Source organism: Belonocnema kinseyi, chromosome 8 (genome assembly GCF_010883055.1).
Source record: "Belonocnema kinseyi isolate 2016_QV_RU_SX_M_011 chromosome 8, B_treatae_v1, whole genome shotgun sequence".
NCBI classification, from domain to species: Eukaryota; Metazoa; Arthropoda; class Insecta; order Hymenoptera; family Cynipidae; genus Belonocnema; species Belonocnema kinseyi.
The window spans coordinates 45462731-45476283 of NC_046664.1; the positions used below are offsets into that span (position 1 = coordinate 45462731).

At 28.7% G+C, this 13553-nt stretch overlaps 2 protein-coding genes across 2 annotated transcripts in view; one reads left to right on the top strand and one right to left on the bottom strand.

The window, feature by feature from the left end:
- LOC117177929 (tyrosine decarboxylase-like) overlaps positions 1 to 4554 on the top strand; it is an 8098-nt gene extending 3544 nt beyond the window's left edge. Inside the window, exon 2 of the mRNA XM_033369048.1 lies at positions 3094 to 4554. Coding sequence (XP_033224939.1) covers positions 3094 to 4554 — 1461 coding nt within the window. The remainder of the gene's footprint in view (positions 1 to 3093) is intronic.
- LOC117177930 (ribonuclease P protein subunit p25-like protein) overlaps positions 1 to 13553 on the bottom strand; it is an 82538-nt gene that overhangs the window by 67134 nt on the left and 1851 nt on the right. The window lies entirely within an intron of this gene.

Genomic DNA, 13553 nt, shown 5'->3' on the forward strand with positions numbered 1-13553 from the left:
AATCTTGACTGTATTGTTTTGTAAAGCTTTGAATTTGGGATACTCTGTATTGCTTTAATAGCTTTTACAGCTAGCATCTGTAACCTGCTCAATATCCGCTTTTATATCCGGAAATTCAATACTTTCCAATACAAGACTCCATCGTTGCAGTAGACTGTAATAATTCCTGCATGTGGCTCATATGACATTTTAGAGTTAAAGAGACAAAGGGCTATTAAAGTGGTGCTATTTTTATCTGAAAAAGACGGCATCTTTATCAAATATAATGTATGAGATTCAAAATTACGAAGTTTCTTTAAAGAAATAGAAATAAATATTAAGAAATTTGTGTTGATCTTATTGGGAATCTTTTATTTCAATATTATTCTGGCATTGAAATTAAAATCTTTATATGTAACATAACTTTGTAGAACTTAATAAAGTTTCTTTAATTTAAACAGTGGATTTCCACAATTCTCAGATTTTTCACTACTTAGAAGTAGCATATTTATTTGGGGAAAAGTTCAGAAAAAAGTATTTTCAAGAATCGAAACTTAAAATTTAGAATTATTGAAGACAATTGGAACATAATTTTAATACATTGATATACTGGGGTTCCAGATACAGAACAAAAGTTCGATGGATTATAATTTGTGTCTAATTTTATGTAAACATTTTTAATGTTGTTCACTAGTTATCGAGCATCAAGTCTTCGAAATAGCTTATAAAATCGAGAAAAATAGGCACATTATTAAAATAGTTAAAAAAGTAATAAAGTCCAATTTAGAAAAAAAACTATCTTTCAAAGACTATCTACAATTCTATTCAGACACACAATTCTATTATGGTAAATTATTTATTCGTAAATTGTCTTAGTTTATCAAAACTGCAAATTTAAATTTTTTGTTTACAACTATTTAAATTTTATGATACTTATCGGCTTTTTCAGACCAAAATTATAAAGAATTAACGAATTTCCATTATATTGTAATATAATCAAGTTTAAAAAATAAAGTTTTTAAACGAAAAAAAAAACATTGGAGGGGCAAAGAAGTCACATTTAGAAAAAAAAATTCTAGTTGACTTCATACTTTACCAAAATTGGATCAGTCCATTTTTATTATTTTAAATTCGATATGGCAATGTGAAACAAGGTGGATATTTTTTCTTTGCCTAATACTAATTGGGGATGCTAACTAATTTTTAATTTATTTCATGCAAATTTCACTATAAAAACAATCCAAATAAAATTGTACAAACTACTTGAATGTAAAAAAGCTGTTATTGTCTATAAATAAATGAAAATAATAAAAATTTTCTAATGCATAAGAGTAATTACAAGATATCAAATAACTAATGTTAAATAAAAAAACTACAGCTTCAACTGTTTTTATAAATTAGACTTGATTCCTCTTTTAAAATGTATTATACTTAATAATGTAAATACTACTAAATACTACTGAATACTTCATGACTATTTTACTAAATTTGATTAACAATTGAAAAGCTATTGAATTCTAGAACTAATAAACATTTTTAATCACTCGGGCATTGTTTGAGAAACCTCCATTTTTTATTTTTTACAGAGATTATTCAACAAATTTTCATGAAAATTACTTAAAAGTGGATTGTTTGCTTAAAACGTTTAGTTAAGCATACAAAAAAGGCTGTACGTGCTGAATATCTTACAAAAATGAACTTTGTTTTGAAAATGTCTTCTTTATTAAATATTATAAAATCCGCTGCATGACTAAAAAACGAATATTCTACATTAAAAAGTTTTGTAGTTACGACCCTCAGAAGTTGATTTTGAGCGAATCATTTTTGTATTAAAATAAAAAATTATAGTTTTTATGAAATAAGACCCTTTTTTATGGTTAAACATCCATTTTTTATTAAATTTCCCATTTTCCGAAATAATTGATTTGCTAAGTATTTTAGATAAAATTTTCCATTAAATAAGTTAAAGTAGACTCAATTTCTAGTAAATAAATAATACACTCTATATCTCTCATAGTACCGAAATTATGGCCTTTTACAGATTTGACTAAAAATTGAGTCTACTTTCATTTATTTACAAGAGGAACCTCTAATTGTGAATTTTTGTTTTGGTTCGTATTTCTTTTAATGAAAGCTGATTACCGAAGTATCAACTTGCCAACTCAGAAATTTGCGCTTTTTCGCCGTTTTCAAGAAAATTTAGTTAAAAATATTCGCCAGAGCTCATGGGGAGTTTGGCGGAATACACTTTCGAAAGACCGTTAGCTCAGGAAGTAGCGCTTCGGCTTCATAACGGGAAGGTTGCGTGTTTGATTCTCGCTGCCTGCAAAAAATAATTTTTCATTACCATTTTTCACACCAAACGGGCTTTTTTTAACTTTATTATGTTTTTCGCAAAAAATACTATATATTCATTTCAAAAAATTTATTCGTACTTTTAAATTTAAATACAATTGGTAAACATTAAGAAAAACATATTTATAACAAAAGTCAGTCTTTCCGTGAAAAAGGGAATCAATCAATTATTATTTGCATAAATTTTAGAGATTATTTAAGAAGATTTTATTTATAGGCATTTTAATAAATAGAAAATAACAGAAAAATAATTTTCATTAGTTCGGGTAGCAAAAATCGATCACGCAACCGGCTACCGGCCGTTCGGACTTTTTCCCCGTGTGGCGAATATTTCAGTGTCAATTTTCTCGATAAAGTTTAACCCAATTCAATTTTTTTGAAAGTGTCATTCATAGTCTTCCATAATTTCGATTCTATTAGAGCTAGAGTTTTTTTTTAGATTTACTCAAAATTGAGTCCACTTTAATTTATTCACTGACAACTTTGACCAGCGGTATCTAGGAAATTAGTTATTTCACAGACCCTAGAATTTTTCGTTAAAAAAAATTATTCGCTCAACACCGATTTCTGAAGAGCATAACTCGGAAAACGGGCTGGAAGGAAGCAATTTTCAAATCACTAATATTTTCCCACTTTTCGAAAATATTGAAGGGACGCCAAAAGTGTAAAGAGACAAAAACGGGAGTTACAAAAGCTCTTTTGGATTAAAGTCAGTCGAGATACAACGTGCTTGACAAGAAAATCAATTTCTGGTTTCAGATCACTCACTGGCAACATCCACGATTTCACGCCTACTTCCCATCCGGGAACTCATTCCCGTCGATCCTAGGGGACATGTTATCGGATGCAATCGGCTGCATCGGATTTTCTTGGGCAGCGAGTCCAGCCTGCACAGAACTAGAAACAATCGTCCTCGATTGGTTGGCCAAAGCCATAGGTCTACCACCACAATTCCTCACCGAAAATGAATCCGCCAAAGGTGGCGGAGTAATTCAAGGTTCAGCATCCGAGTGCATTCTCGTCTCAATGCTCGCAGCTCGAACCCAGATAATCAGAATGCTAAAGAAACAAGACCCAACAACCGAAGATTCAGCCTTCCTCCCAAGACTCGTAGCCTACTGTTCCACCGAATCTCACTCCTGCGTAGAGAAAGCAGCCATGATCAGTTTCGTAAAACTGCGAGTTCTCGAACCAGACGAAAAATGTCGTCTGCGCGGCAAGAGACTAGAATCCGCTCTTCGCGAAGACACAGCTAATGGTCTAGTACCCTTCTTCGTCTCCACTACTCTCGGATCCACCGGTTGTTGTTCCTTCGACAACCTCGTCGAAATCGGACCGATTTGTAAGAAGTACTCAGGAATCTGGCTTCACGTCGACGGAGCCTACGCCGGAAGCGCCTTCATATGTCCAGAGCTACGACCTCTGATGGCTGGCATCGAGCATGCAGACTCCTTCAACACCAATCCAAATAAATGGCTCTTGGTGAATTTTGACTGTTCCTGTCTATGGGTGCGAGACAGGGTCAAACTGACATCAGCCATGGTGGTCGATCCTCTTTATCTTCAGCACGCCAACTCGGGAGAATCGATAGACTATCGCCACTGGGGAATTCCACTTAGCAGACGATTTCGAGCCTTGAAACTATGGTTTGTGATGAGATCTTATGGTATAACTGGTTTGCAGAACTACATCAGGAATCACATCAGATTAGCGAAGAGGTTCGAGTCGAAAATCAAAAGAGACAAGAGGTTCGAGGTTCTTAACGAAGTTATGGTGGGACTGGTGTGCTTCAGGATGAAGGACAGTGACGAGATCAATCAGGAACTTTTGGCGAACATCAATGCTTCCGGGAAATTGCACATGATCCCGTCAAGAGTGATGAATAAATACACTTTGAGATTCTGCGTTGTGAAAGAAGATGCAACAGATCACGATATTGACTTTGCGATTGATGTTATCCAGGAACATGCGGCGGAGGTCTTGGTAGCACGTTACGAAGCTGATGAGGAATTCTTGGCGAAGAGTCCTAAGAGTCCAGCAGCTCTGGATAAGAAACTAGTGCGAAAGTTCAGTTTTACGAGGAGTGTTTCCAGAGCTGCTTACAGAAGATCAATGTCGAAGACGAGCCTTCATGATGGAGCCACGCCGATCATGGTCGTTGAAGAACACCACCGCCCTGTTGAGACCATTGAAGAGGACATGTTCTGTGATAGTCGGTAGACCGCGGTTCAGCTCACGGTGCCCCAATTATATTCACTGCCGTGAGCTGAGGCCCCCGACAACCGGAAAGCGAACGAAATTCCGGGACCCCCAGGACGATTTTCTGGTCAGTCTGAGGTCCTCATTTAGAATAAAGATCAGGGTTGATGCGGAATTTGGTTTTTAAGACTATGGATAAACTACCAATCACTTTAAAAAAATGTAACACGACAGTTCTAATCCTACACACTGATTCATTGATGTTACTCTGAAAGGTACCAGTTTTTATAGCAATACAAAATTTCACGTTTTTTTCCAAAACTATGTGAGATATGAAAATAGTTTGAATTTTAAGATCATGTAATACTTACTCAATTTCTACTTTGCCGACATTTCTCGCAACAACTTACCTCCACGCGAATTGAGATATCGATCTGAAAATTTGGGACGTCAGATGAAAAACCCTATGAAACGTTACTATTTTTCTAAACTTTTGGAATTTAAAAAAATCTGTCATCAGGGATCACAGCGGTTCAGTAGTTCAATTCTAAGTAAAAAAGGGGAATTTATTTATTGTTAAAAACATATTACATCATGTGGGTATCTCATGAATAATGAAAAAAATTACCTTCTAACAGAAGCACCTTTACTTTAGAAAATCTTCTAGTCGCCTTTTGTGTTTTGAAAAATCTTTTCAACATTCCAGCACTTTCAACTGATAAGATTACATCATACAAAAATTGAAGAAGATCAAACATTTAAAAATATATAAACAATAAATTGCAAAATGTTTATGTTAGGATTTTTTCAATTTTATTTTTATCTATAGATAGATTTGGATTCCTTTTTGCATCCATTTCTTTCTAGTGCATTTTTCTTGCACAAATATTCACTTACTAAATTTTGATTGAAAAGTCTATTATATTTTTGGTTGAGAATTCACATTTTATTATTTGGTTGAAAATGTCATTATTTTTTTTTTTAATCAACAATTCTTTTTAAATGTAATTTTTTAGTTGATAAATCCTAATTTTTTGTTGAAAATTCAACTATTTTGTAAAAAATTCGTCTTTTTGGCTTGAACATGAAGCAATTTGGTTGATTTTTTGTCGTCTGACAATGTTCGGAACAACTAATCCATGCCCCTTTCCAACTCTCCTAATTTTTTATCACGACTAAACACAGTCTCGTAATTAAAATCTTTTTGGCTGATAAATCAGCTATTACATTTTTTTTTTTGAGAAATTATATTTTTTGTTGAACATTCAACTGAGTAGCCAAGAATTCAAATTTTTAAAAATTAAAAATGTTAAAAATGCTAAAAATTCAACAATTTGATTAAAACTTTTTTTTACTGTAAAATATTTTTTGGTGAAACAATCAACGATTTTCTTGAAAATTTCTTTTTTTTTAATCAATTTCACTGTGTTTACTTTAAACTTAGAATCCCTACTGGTTAAAATATCAACTATTACATTTTTAATTAATTCTGTCATTTTTTCATTTTAAAATATTTAAAAACAAGCCGGACAGAGATTGCCTGAGAACGTCTTGGAAAAAAAAACAATTCGCGGTGTTCACTGTATCTTGATCGGAAATTATGGGAAATCAAAGACCATTTAAATTTAGTCAAACTATCATCAAATCCTGTCCACAACGTTCTCTGATTATTTTTTTTGCATTTAAAAATTTTCGGTGGACATCTAAAGTGTAATCTGCTGTTTTCCACGAAAAATTCCACAATTTTGCAGGTGGAAGACACCCTTGAAGTAAAAAAAAAAATGTTAACTGAACGTTGGGGGGAGTTATTTTATATGTAGAAAATGTGTACCAAGTTTGAATTGAATCGGTAAAGTAGTTTCGGAATGGCAGTAAACATGTACTTTGAAAAAGCAGTTTTGAGAAAAACGCGTTTAAAGTTTTAGAAGCCCGCATCTGTCAGTGCTGTAGTGCTAGAGGACAGAAGACTAACTAGACAATAACTTCGAGAGTTTTGCTCAGATTGACTTAAAATCTTGGGAGTATATTCTTGAAACGTTTAACAATAAGAAAAGACAAAAAAACAAAAATCGATTTTTTGACAGTGCAAACCTTTACCCCCCCCCCCCTCCCCCACACAATTTAACTACACTTGGTTAAAAATTAAACTTTGCTAGAGAATAAAACTTTTTAGATCGAAGCTCATTCTTTTAGGATGAAAATTCAACTTTCTTATAGAAAATTCGTTATTTTTCGTTTAAAAGTGAACAATTTATTTGGAAGAATTTTTATTTCTCGACTGGAAACTCTTTTTTGATTGAAAAATTAACTATTTTGTTGAAAATTCGTCTTTTTAATTTAATTCAGCTGCTTTTTATTTAAAATTCAACTGTTTGCTTGAAAGTTAACTACTTGTTTAAATATTCATTTTTCTGATTGAAGATTCATCTCTTTGATTGGAAATTGAACTATCTTGTTGAACATTCATCTGTTTTGGTAGAAAATTATTCTTCTTGGTTCTAAATTTATTTATTTTTCTAAATGTTTAACTATTTGTTAAAAAACACATCTATTTTGTTGAAAATACAAAGCGCCTTGATTTCGCATGTCTTGGATTGTTGTTCATTTTTCTTAAAAAATTATTTGAGTTTTGTAAAAAATGCCGAAAAGGGGACAATTGGGTGCAAATTCTCGACTTTAGGTTTCTTGGGGACTTTTTCCCCCAAAAAATGTTTCAAATAATATTTTCCAATTTTAAACTCGATGTCTCAATTCCTGTAAATGTGAGCTGTTGTAAAAAAATGAAACTAATGTAAAAATAGGATAAGTATTACATAACCTTCAGGTTGAAAAATTAAATATAGACTGAAATTACAAATTTCGGTGAATTAGGAATATGTAAATTACAAAATTAAAAAACTGTTATACTACTTCGAATTTTTTGTTTGAAAGGCTGATACGAAACGCAATTATTTTTCGTAGTTTTACCTACTCTGGAGCAACCCTGAACTTATATCTAGATGAAAATAAAACATCGTTCGCCCGGTTAGTGAAAGTAAAAAAGTTTGTGAACTACTTGTATGTAGTTGAAGTGAAGAAAAAGAAAATAGTGACAGAGTTGCTAAGTCGTCGTGGGGCAGGATTTTATTATATTTTCGTGAAAAATCGAGTGTAAATAGAATTAACAGACGATACTCGAATTATACAAAAAAGTCCTTCATGGAAAAAATAGAAGCTCAAAATTGAGTCAAGAACGCTTATAGATTTAAGGGTGACGAAGATATTATAAATGGAAGAGATTGAACTTCGAAATAGAAACCTATAAATTAGAAAAATTAATGTAGGCAGTCAAAGTTTAGATATTTAATACAAAATTTAATTCATCTCAAAATTCAGTAAAAAAAAACAAGAAATTTTTGAATATGTCGGTTTATAATAAAGACAGAGTTCAATAAATTATCATTAAATCATTAATTTTAATTTATAATTTAATATGAAAAATTAGTATATAATGCACTTCATATTTTAATAATAATCATATTGAATTTAAAATGTAACTCATTGCACTTATATCAAAAGAAAACTGATTTTCGACTTAATTCCCTTAAATGTAATTATATAATTAATTTTATAAAAGATAATCAATTATCGACGAGGAAAGAATACAGCTTTCCAATTAAATAGACTAAATAATATATGTAATAAAATCTCACAAGGCATGTTATAAGGATTATTTCATTATTAACTTATCTCATTTACATCCCACGAATATTTATAAAAATTGCATGTACTTTTAGACAATCCTTTGTAACTTAATATAATGTTTATTATTAGGTGTAACCTTCATTTTTTTAAATATCTGTAAATAAGGTACAAACATTCAGTAATAAACTTTAGAATGAATTTAGGTTATTAGATTTTTTATTAGAAGCCAAAATAAAACTTGATATTTTAAGAAACCTTTATCCCAAATACCTACAATTATTCCGGCATTGGCAGATTATATTTTTAAAGCTATTTCCAAAGAAAACCTTACCTAAATATATATCATGATACCACTTAGTTCTAGGAAGCAATATTTTAAAAATAAATGAGAATAATAATAGTTTATAAATTAAATGGAAAAAGAAGTATGTTTTAATTTTTTTCAGAAAAATTCTACGTGCACGTATAGCTTTTCTGTTTGGACGGAAATACAATTTTTATTATAAAATAAAGATTTCAAATAACTATTTCTTTATTTGTTTAAAGATTATATAAATATAATGTTCCTAAGTTTTTTTTATGAAAAGATTATTTAAGATTTCAAATATGTCAAACCAGAGATTCCACAAAAAATATCATTTTTAAACAAATAGCTGAGATTTCAAACAAAAAATGAACTCTTAACGAAAAAATTAAGACTATTTAAGTAAGAATTTTATAACAAAAAAAAACATGAATTTTTTTACCAATAGAGACGAATTATCTACAAAATATTTCAAAAATTTTAACTGAAAATATAATTTTTTAACAGAAAAGTTACGTTTGAAACGATTAGTAATCCGATAGCCACTAACATTATTTAATGCATTATTTATAGACAAAAAAAATGTATAAAATCATTTTTAACATGGCTGAGCAAATATAAAATTTTTTTGCGTCTCGCCCTTTTTTCGTACGACTAACCGTTTGCAATGTACAGCGTTATAAACCAATTATTTCTTAACAAAATTGCCATATTTGCAGTGTTACCTCAGAATCTATACTTCAGAAAAATGTATAACTTGTACAAAGTTATATCAAGGATAGATCTTTTAAAAGGAAAAAGAAAGCTTTCGGTCGAATAAAAACTTCTCTTCTTAAATTGTTGTTAAATAGTTGTGATTATTAAGAGGAAACCGTTTAGACTCTTCATTTATTAAAAAACAATCATCAAGATCAACCAGTATCATAATGTTGCGTCAAATTGTTGCGAAAGCTTTATATAGCATTATTAACATAATTTGTTGTTCATAATTTCTTTTGCTCAATTATTTATAACAATTGATATACATAATGGCCCTCAATTACCAGAATTGACTTCAATCTTTTTTTATTAATCCTTGACACATGATTATACTTTTCACTGTCTTGACATTTTCTCGTACAGATAGCCATTATTTATTTATGGCCTTATAAACAATGTATTTTTTATAAACAAATCCTCCGCCAGAAACCACAATTTTGCATTAATTAGCGATCACTTTTTTTTATATCCTTAATTTTACCATAAAGAATGTAATTATCTTAGGTAAAATTTTTGATATCTGACCCTCGTTGTCTATAACTCTTGTTATTAACAAAAACGCTCAATTAAGAAAATCAATTTTTCTTAATTTTTTTTATTTATCTATGAAACAAAATAAAAATTTTCACTTTCGTGATATTTCTGTGTACGATCAGTCATTATTTATTTATGGCCATATAAACAATGTATTTTTTATAAGCCCACCCTCCCCTAAAGACCATAATTTTCAATTCACTAGCGATTACGTTTTTTTATATCCTTGATTTTACGATAAAGAATGTGATTATCTTGGGAGAGTGAACAGTTTTATTTTTTGCCATGGGTTAGTAAAAAAAATTAAGAAAAAATTAATTAATAGTTAATAATAATAATTAATTAATTAATAATTAAATTAATAGAGAAAGGTGTGTTTATAAAAAATACATTGTTTATGAGACCATAAACAAATAATGGCTCGTAGTCCGAGAAAATATCAAGAGAGTGAAAAGTTTAATCATATGTCAAGGTTTAATAAAAAAAATTGAAGTCAATTCTGGTAATTGAGGGTCGTTAATTATATCAATTGTTATAAACAATTTAGCAAAAGAAATGATGGATAACAAAATATGTTAATAATGCTAGATAAAGCTTTCGCAACAATTTGAAGCAACTTTATGAAACTGGTTGATCTAGATTATTGTTCATTAACAAATTAAGATGCTAAACGGTTTCTTGTTAAAAATAACAACTTTTTAACAACAATTTAAACAGAGAAGTTTTTATTCGACCGGAAGATTTCTTTTTCCTTTTAAGAGATCTATCCTTGATATAGGCAGTGTACAAGGTTAAAATGTTTCTGAATTATAAATTCTGAGGTAACATTGTGCAAATATGGCAATTTTGTTAAAAAATCATTTGTTTATAACGCTGTACACAGCAAAGGGTCTCCCGTACGAAAAAAAAGCAAGATGCAAAAAAGTTTTTTTTTTGTTCAGCCATTTAAAAAATGATTTTATACTTTTTTTGTCGATAAATAATGAAATTGTTTAAAAACATTGTTTAAACAAAAATTGACCCATATTTCGAGATCCTACCTAAGATACTCGTAATTAGGGGCCTTTTTTGGCCTTTTAGAAAAAGAGTAATCACGGGGATCTATTAATGCATACAATGTATTTTATAATGTGTTAGTGGCTACTGGATTATAGTTGATTTTGCAATCAAACAGATGAATTTCCTACCAAAAAAATACGACTTTTCAAAGCGAAAGTTATATTTTCAACCAATTAGATGGACTTTTATGTAAAATGATGAATCTTTAACAAAAAGTTAATTTTCAACAAAGAAGTTCAACCAATAAAAGAATTCGCGTTGAAAAATGTAATAGTTGATATATGAAAGAAAAATCTTAATTTATAATCAAAAACGTTTAAAGTCATCCAAAAAAGACGAATTTGTAACAAAATAGTTACATTTAAAAAAAAATAAAACTGGAATGTACAAACGTTATATCAACCAAAAAATGCTTTTTTTAAAATTAAAAACAGTTGAACTTATCCAAAAACACGAATTTTCAACAAAATAGTTACATTTCACATCAGAGATGAATTTTACACTAAATTTATTAAATAGAAAAGAATATATATATATATAAATGTTTCAAAAAAGATGGGGGAAGCACCTAAAAATGTAATGCCTAGAGGCGCATTTTTACTTAAATCGACACTGGTAGGTGGTATAAAATGATTGAGTGAATTAGTTTTAATTTCAGGGTAATAGCAAATTACCACCAAGCCTCGGGCAAAATATAATCAATAGATTCTTCAGCGGAGTTGAAACACCGCATTTTTTGTTTTATCATGTTCAGCCTCATGTACAAATTATTTCCTGGTAATAATTTCCATACATATATAATTTACCAAAATTATTGGATGTACATGGAGAAATAAAATATATTCCGTAATATAAATTTAATTATCAATTCCTATTGGAATACTAGAATTAAGGGTAAAATATCAACTGGACAATTATAAAATTTACTTAGAAGCAAAGAAATTTTTAATCATTCCAAATTAATTAGGCCTGAATTGGAAATCCAACAATGTACAATGCACAAGTTAGGCAAAGTGAACATGTAAAAATTCATCGAATCATTTGGGATTTTATTAACAAATTGTGTTAGCCTTTTTAAAAGAATTGTATGTTTAAAGCGTTTCTCAATTACGATTGCAATTTTCAATGAAAAAGAATTTTTCAATAAAATAGTTCAATTTTCAACCAAATTACTTAATTTTTAACTAAAACGATAAATCTTCAACAAAAAAATGAATTTAACCAAATAGTTGAATTTTCAAATAAAAAAGATAAATTTTGAATTAAAAATGGAAAAATCAAATAAACTGTCAGTTAAAACAATTGATTTTCAACCAATCAAAAAGAAATTTCAACAAAATAGTGAAATTTTGAAGGAAAGTGATGAATTTTCGATCCAAAATAATGAATTCTCAAAAGAAAACTGCAATAGTTGATATTTAAAAAAAATATATTTTTTTATTTTAAATGAAAAACAGTTGAGTTTAACAAAAAACAAGAATTTTCAATAAAAAAAAGTTAAATTTCCAAATAAGAACGAATTTTCAGTAAATAAAGTAAAAAAATATAATCCAAAACGTTAAAATTTAGAACCAAAGACGAATTTCCTGAAAAACAGTTGAGTTTCCCCCACAAAAAAATATGAGTTTTCAACCCAAAAATATGAATTAAAAAAAAAACAAGGTTTTAACAACATAAATAAATTATTTACTAAAAAATATAAATTTTAAAACAAAAGTAGAATGTTTGCATTTTTAGTTTAATAATTAAACTTGAAACTAAGAAAAATACAAATTTCAAAAAAATTGTTACTTTTTCAACCAAAGATTATAAGTTTCGAACTAAAAATGATAAATCTTTAACCAAAAAAATTAATTTACAACCAAATAGATTAATTTTCAACACACAAGATAAACTTTCTACAAAAAAAACTTATATTCAACGCAATACAAAAGTTTTCAATTAAAAACAATGTTAAAAAGATTATTTTTTAACAAAATACGTAACTTTTCAGACAAATATTTGAATTTTTAAACAAATTCTCAATTTTATAGTTAAACTTTCAACCGAAGGAATTAGATTTTAACCAAAAAGATGAATTAGTTACCAAGAAGAGTAATATTTTACCACAAAAGACGAATTTTCAACCAAATAGTTCCATTTTTAACTGAAGAAGATACATTTTCAACCAAACATCGAATAGTTAAATTTTATATTTAAAAAAACTATTTTTAACAAAACAGTTAAATTTTAAACAAAAAATGACATTTTAACTCAAATGATGAATCAACAACCAAAATTATAAAAATTTTTAATAAAGTTAAAAAAAAAAAGAATTTTTTACAAAATATTTCAATCCACAACGAAAACAAATCAATTTTCAGACAAACAGTTGTGATTTTTAACCAAAAAGATGTAATTTCTATTAAAATAAATCAATTTTCAATAAAAAAAGACAAATCTACAAAACAAAATTAATTTTTAACGAAATAGTATATTTTTTAACCCAAAATATGAATTCTGTATAAAAAAGCCATACATTTTCAAGTAAAATCGATACAATTTGAACCAAAGATAATTTTTTTACATAAAATAGAATAATAAAAATTTCAACAAAACAAATGAATTTTCAATCAAGCAGATTAAATTTCTATAAAAAAAAATTATCGAACAAAAAAAATATATATATATATTTTAATGA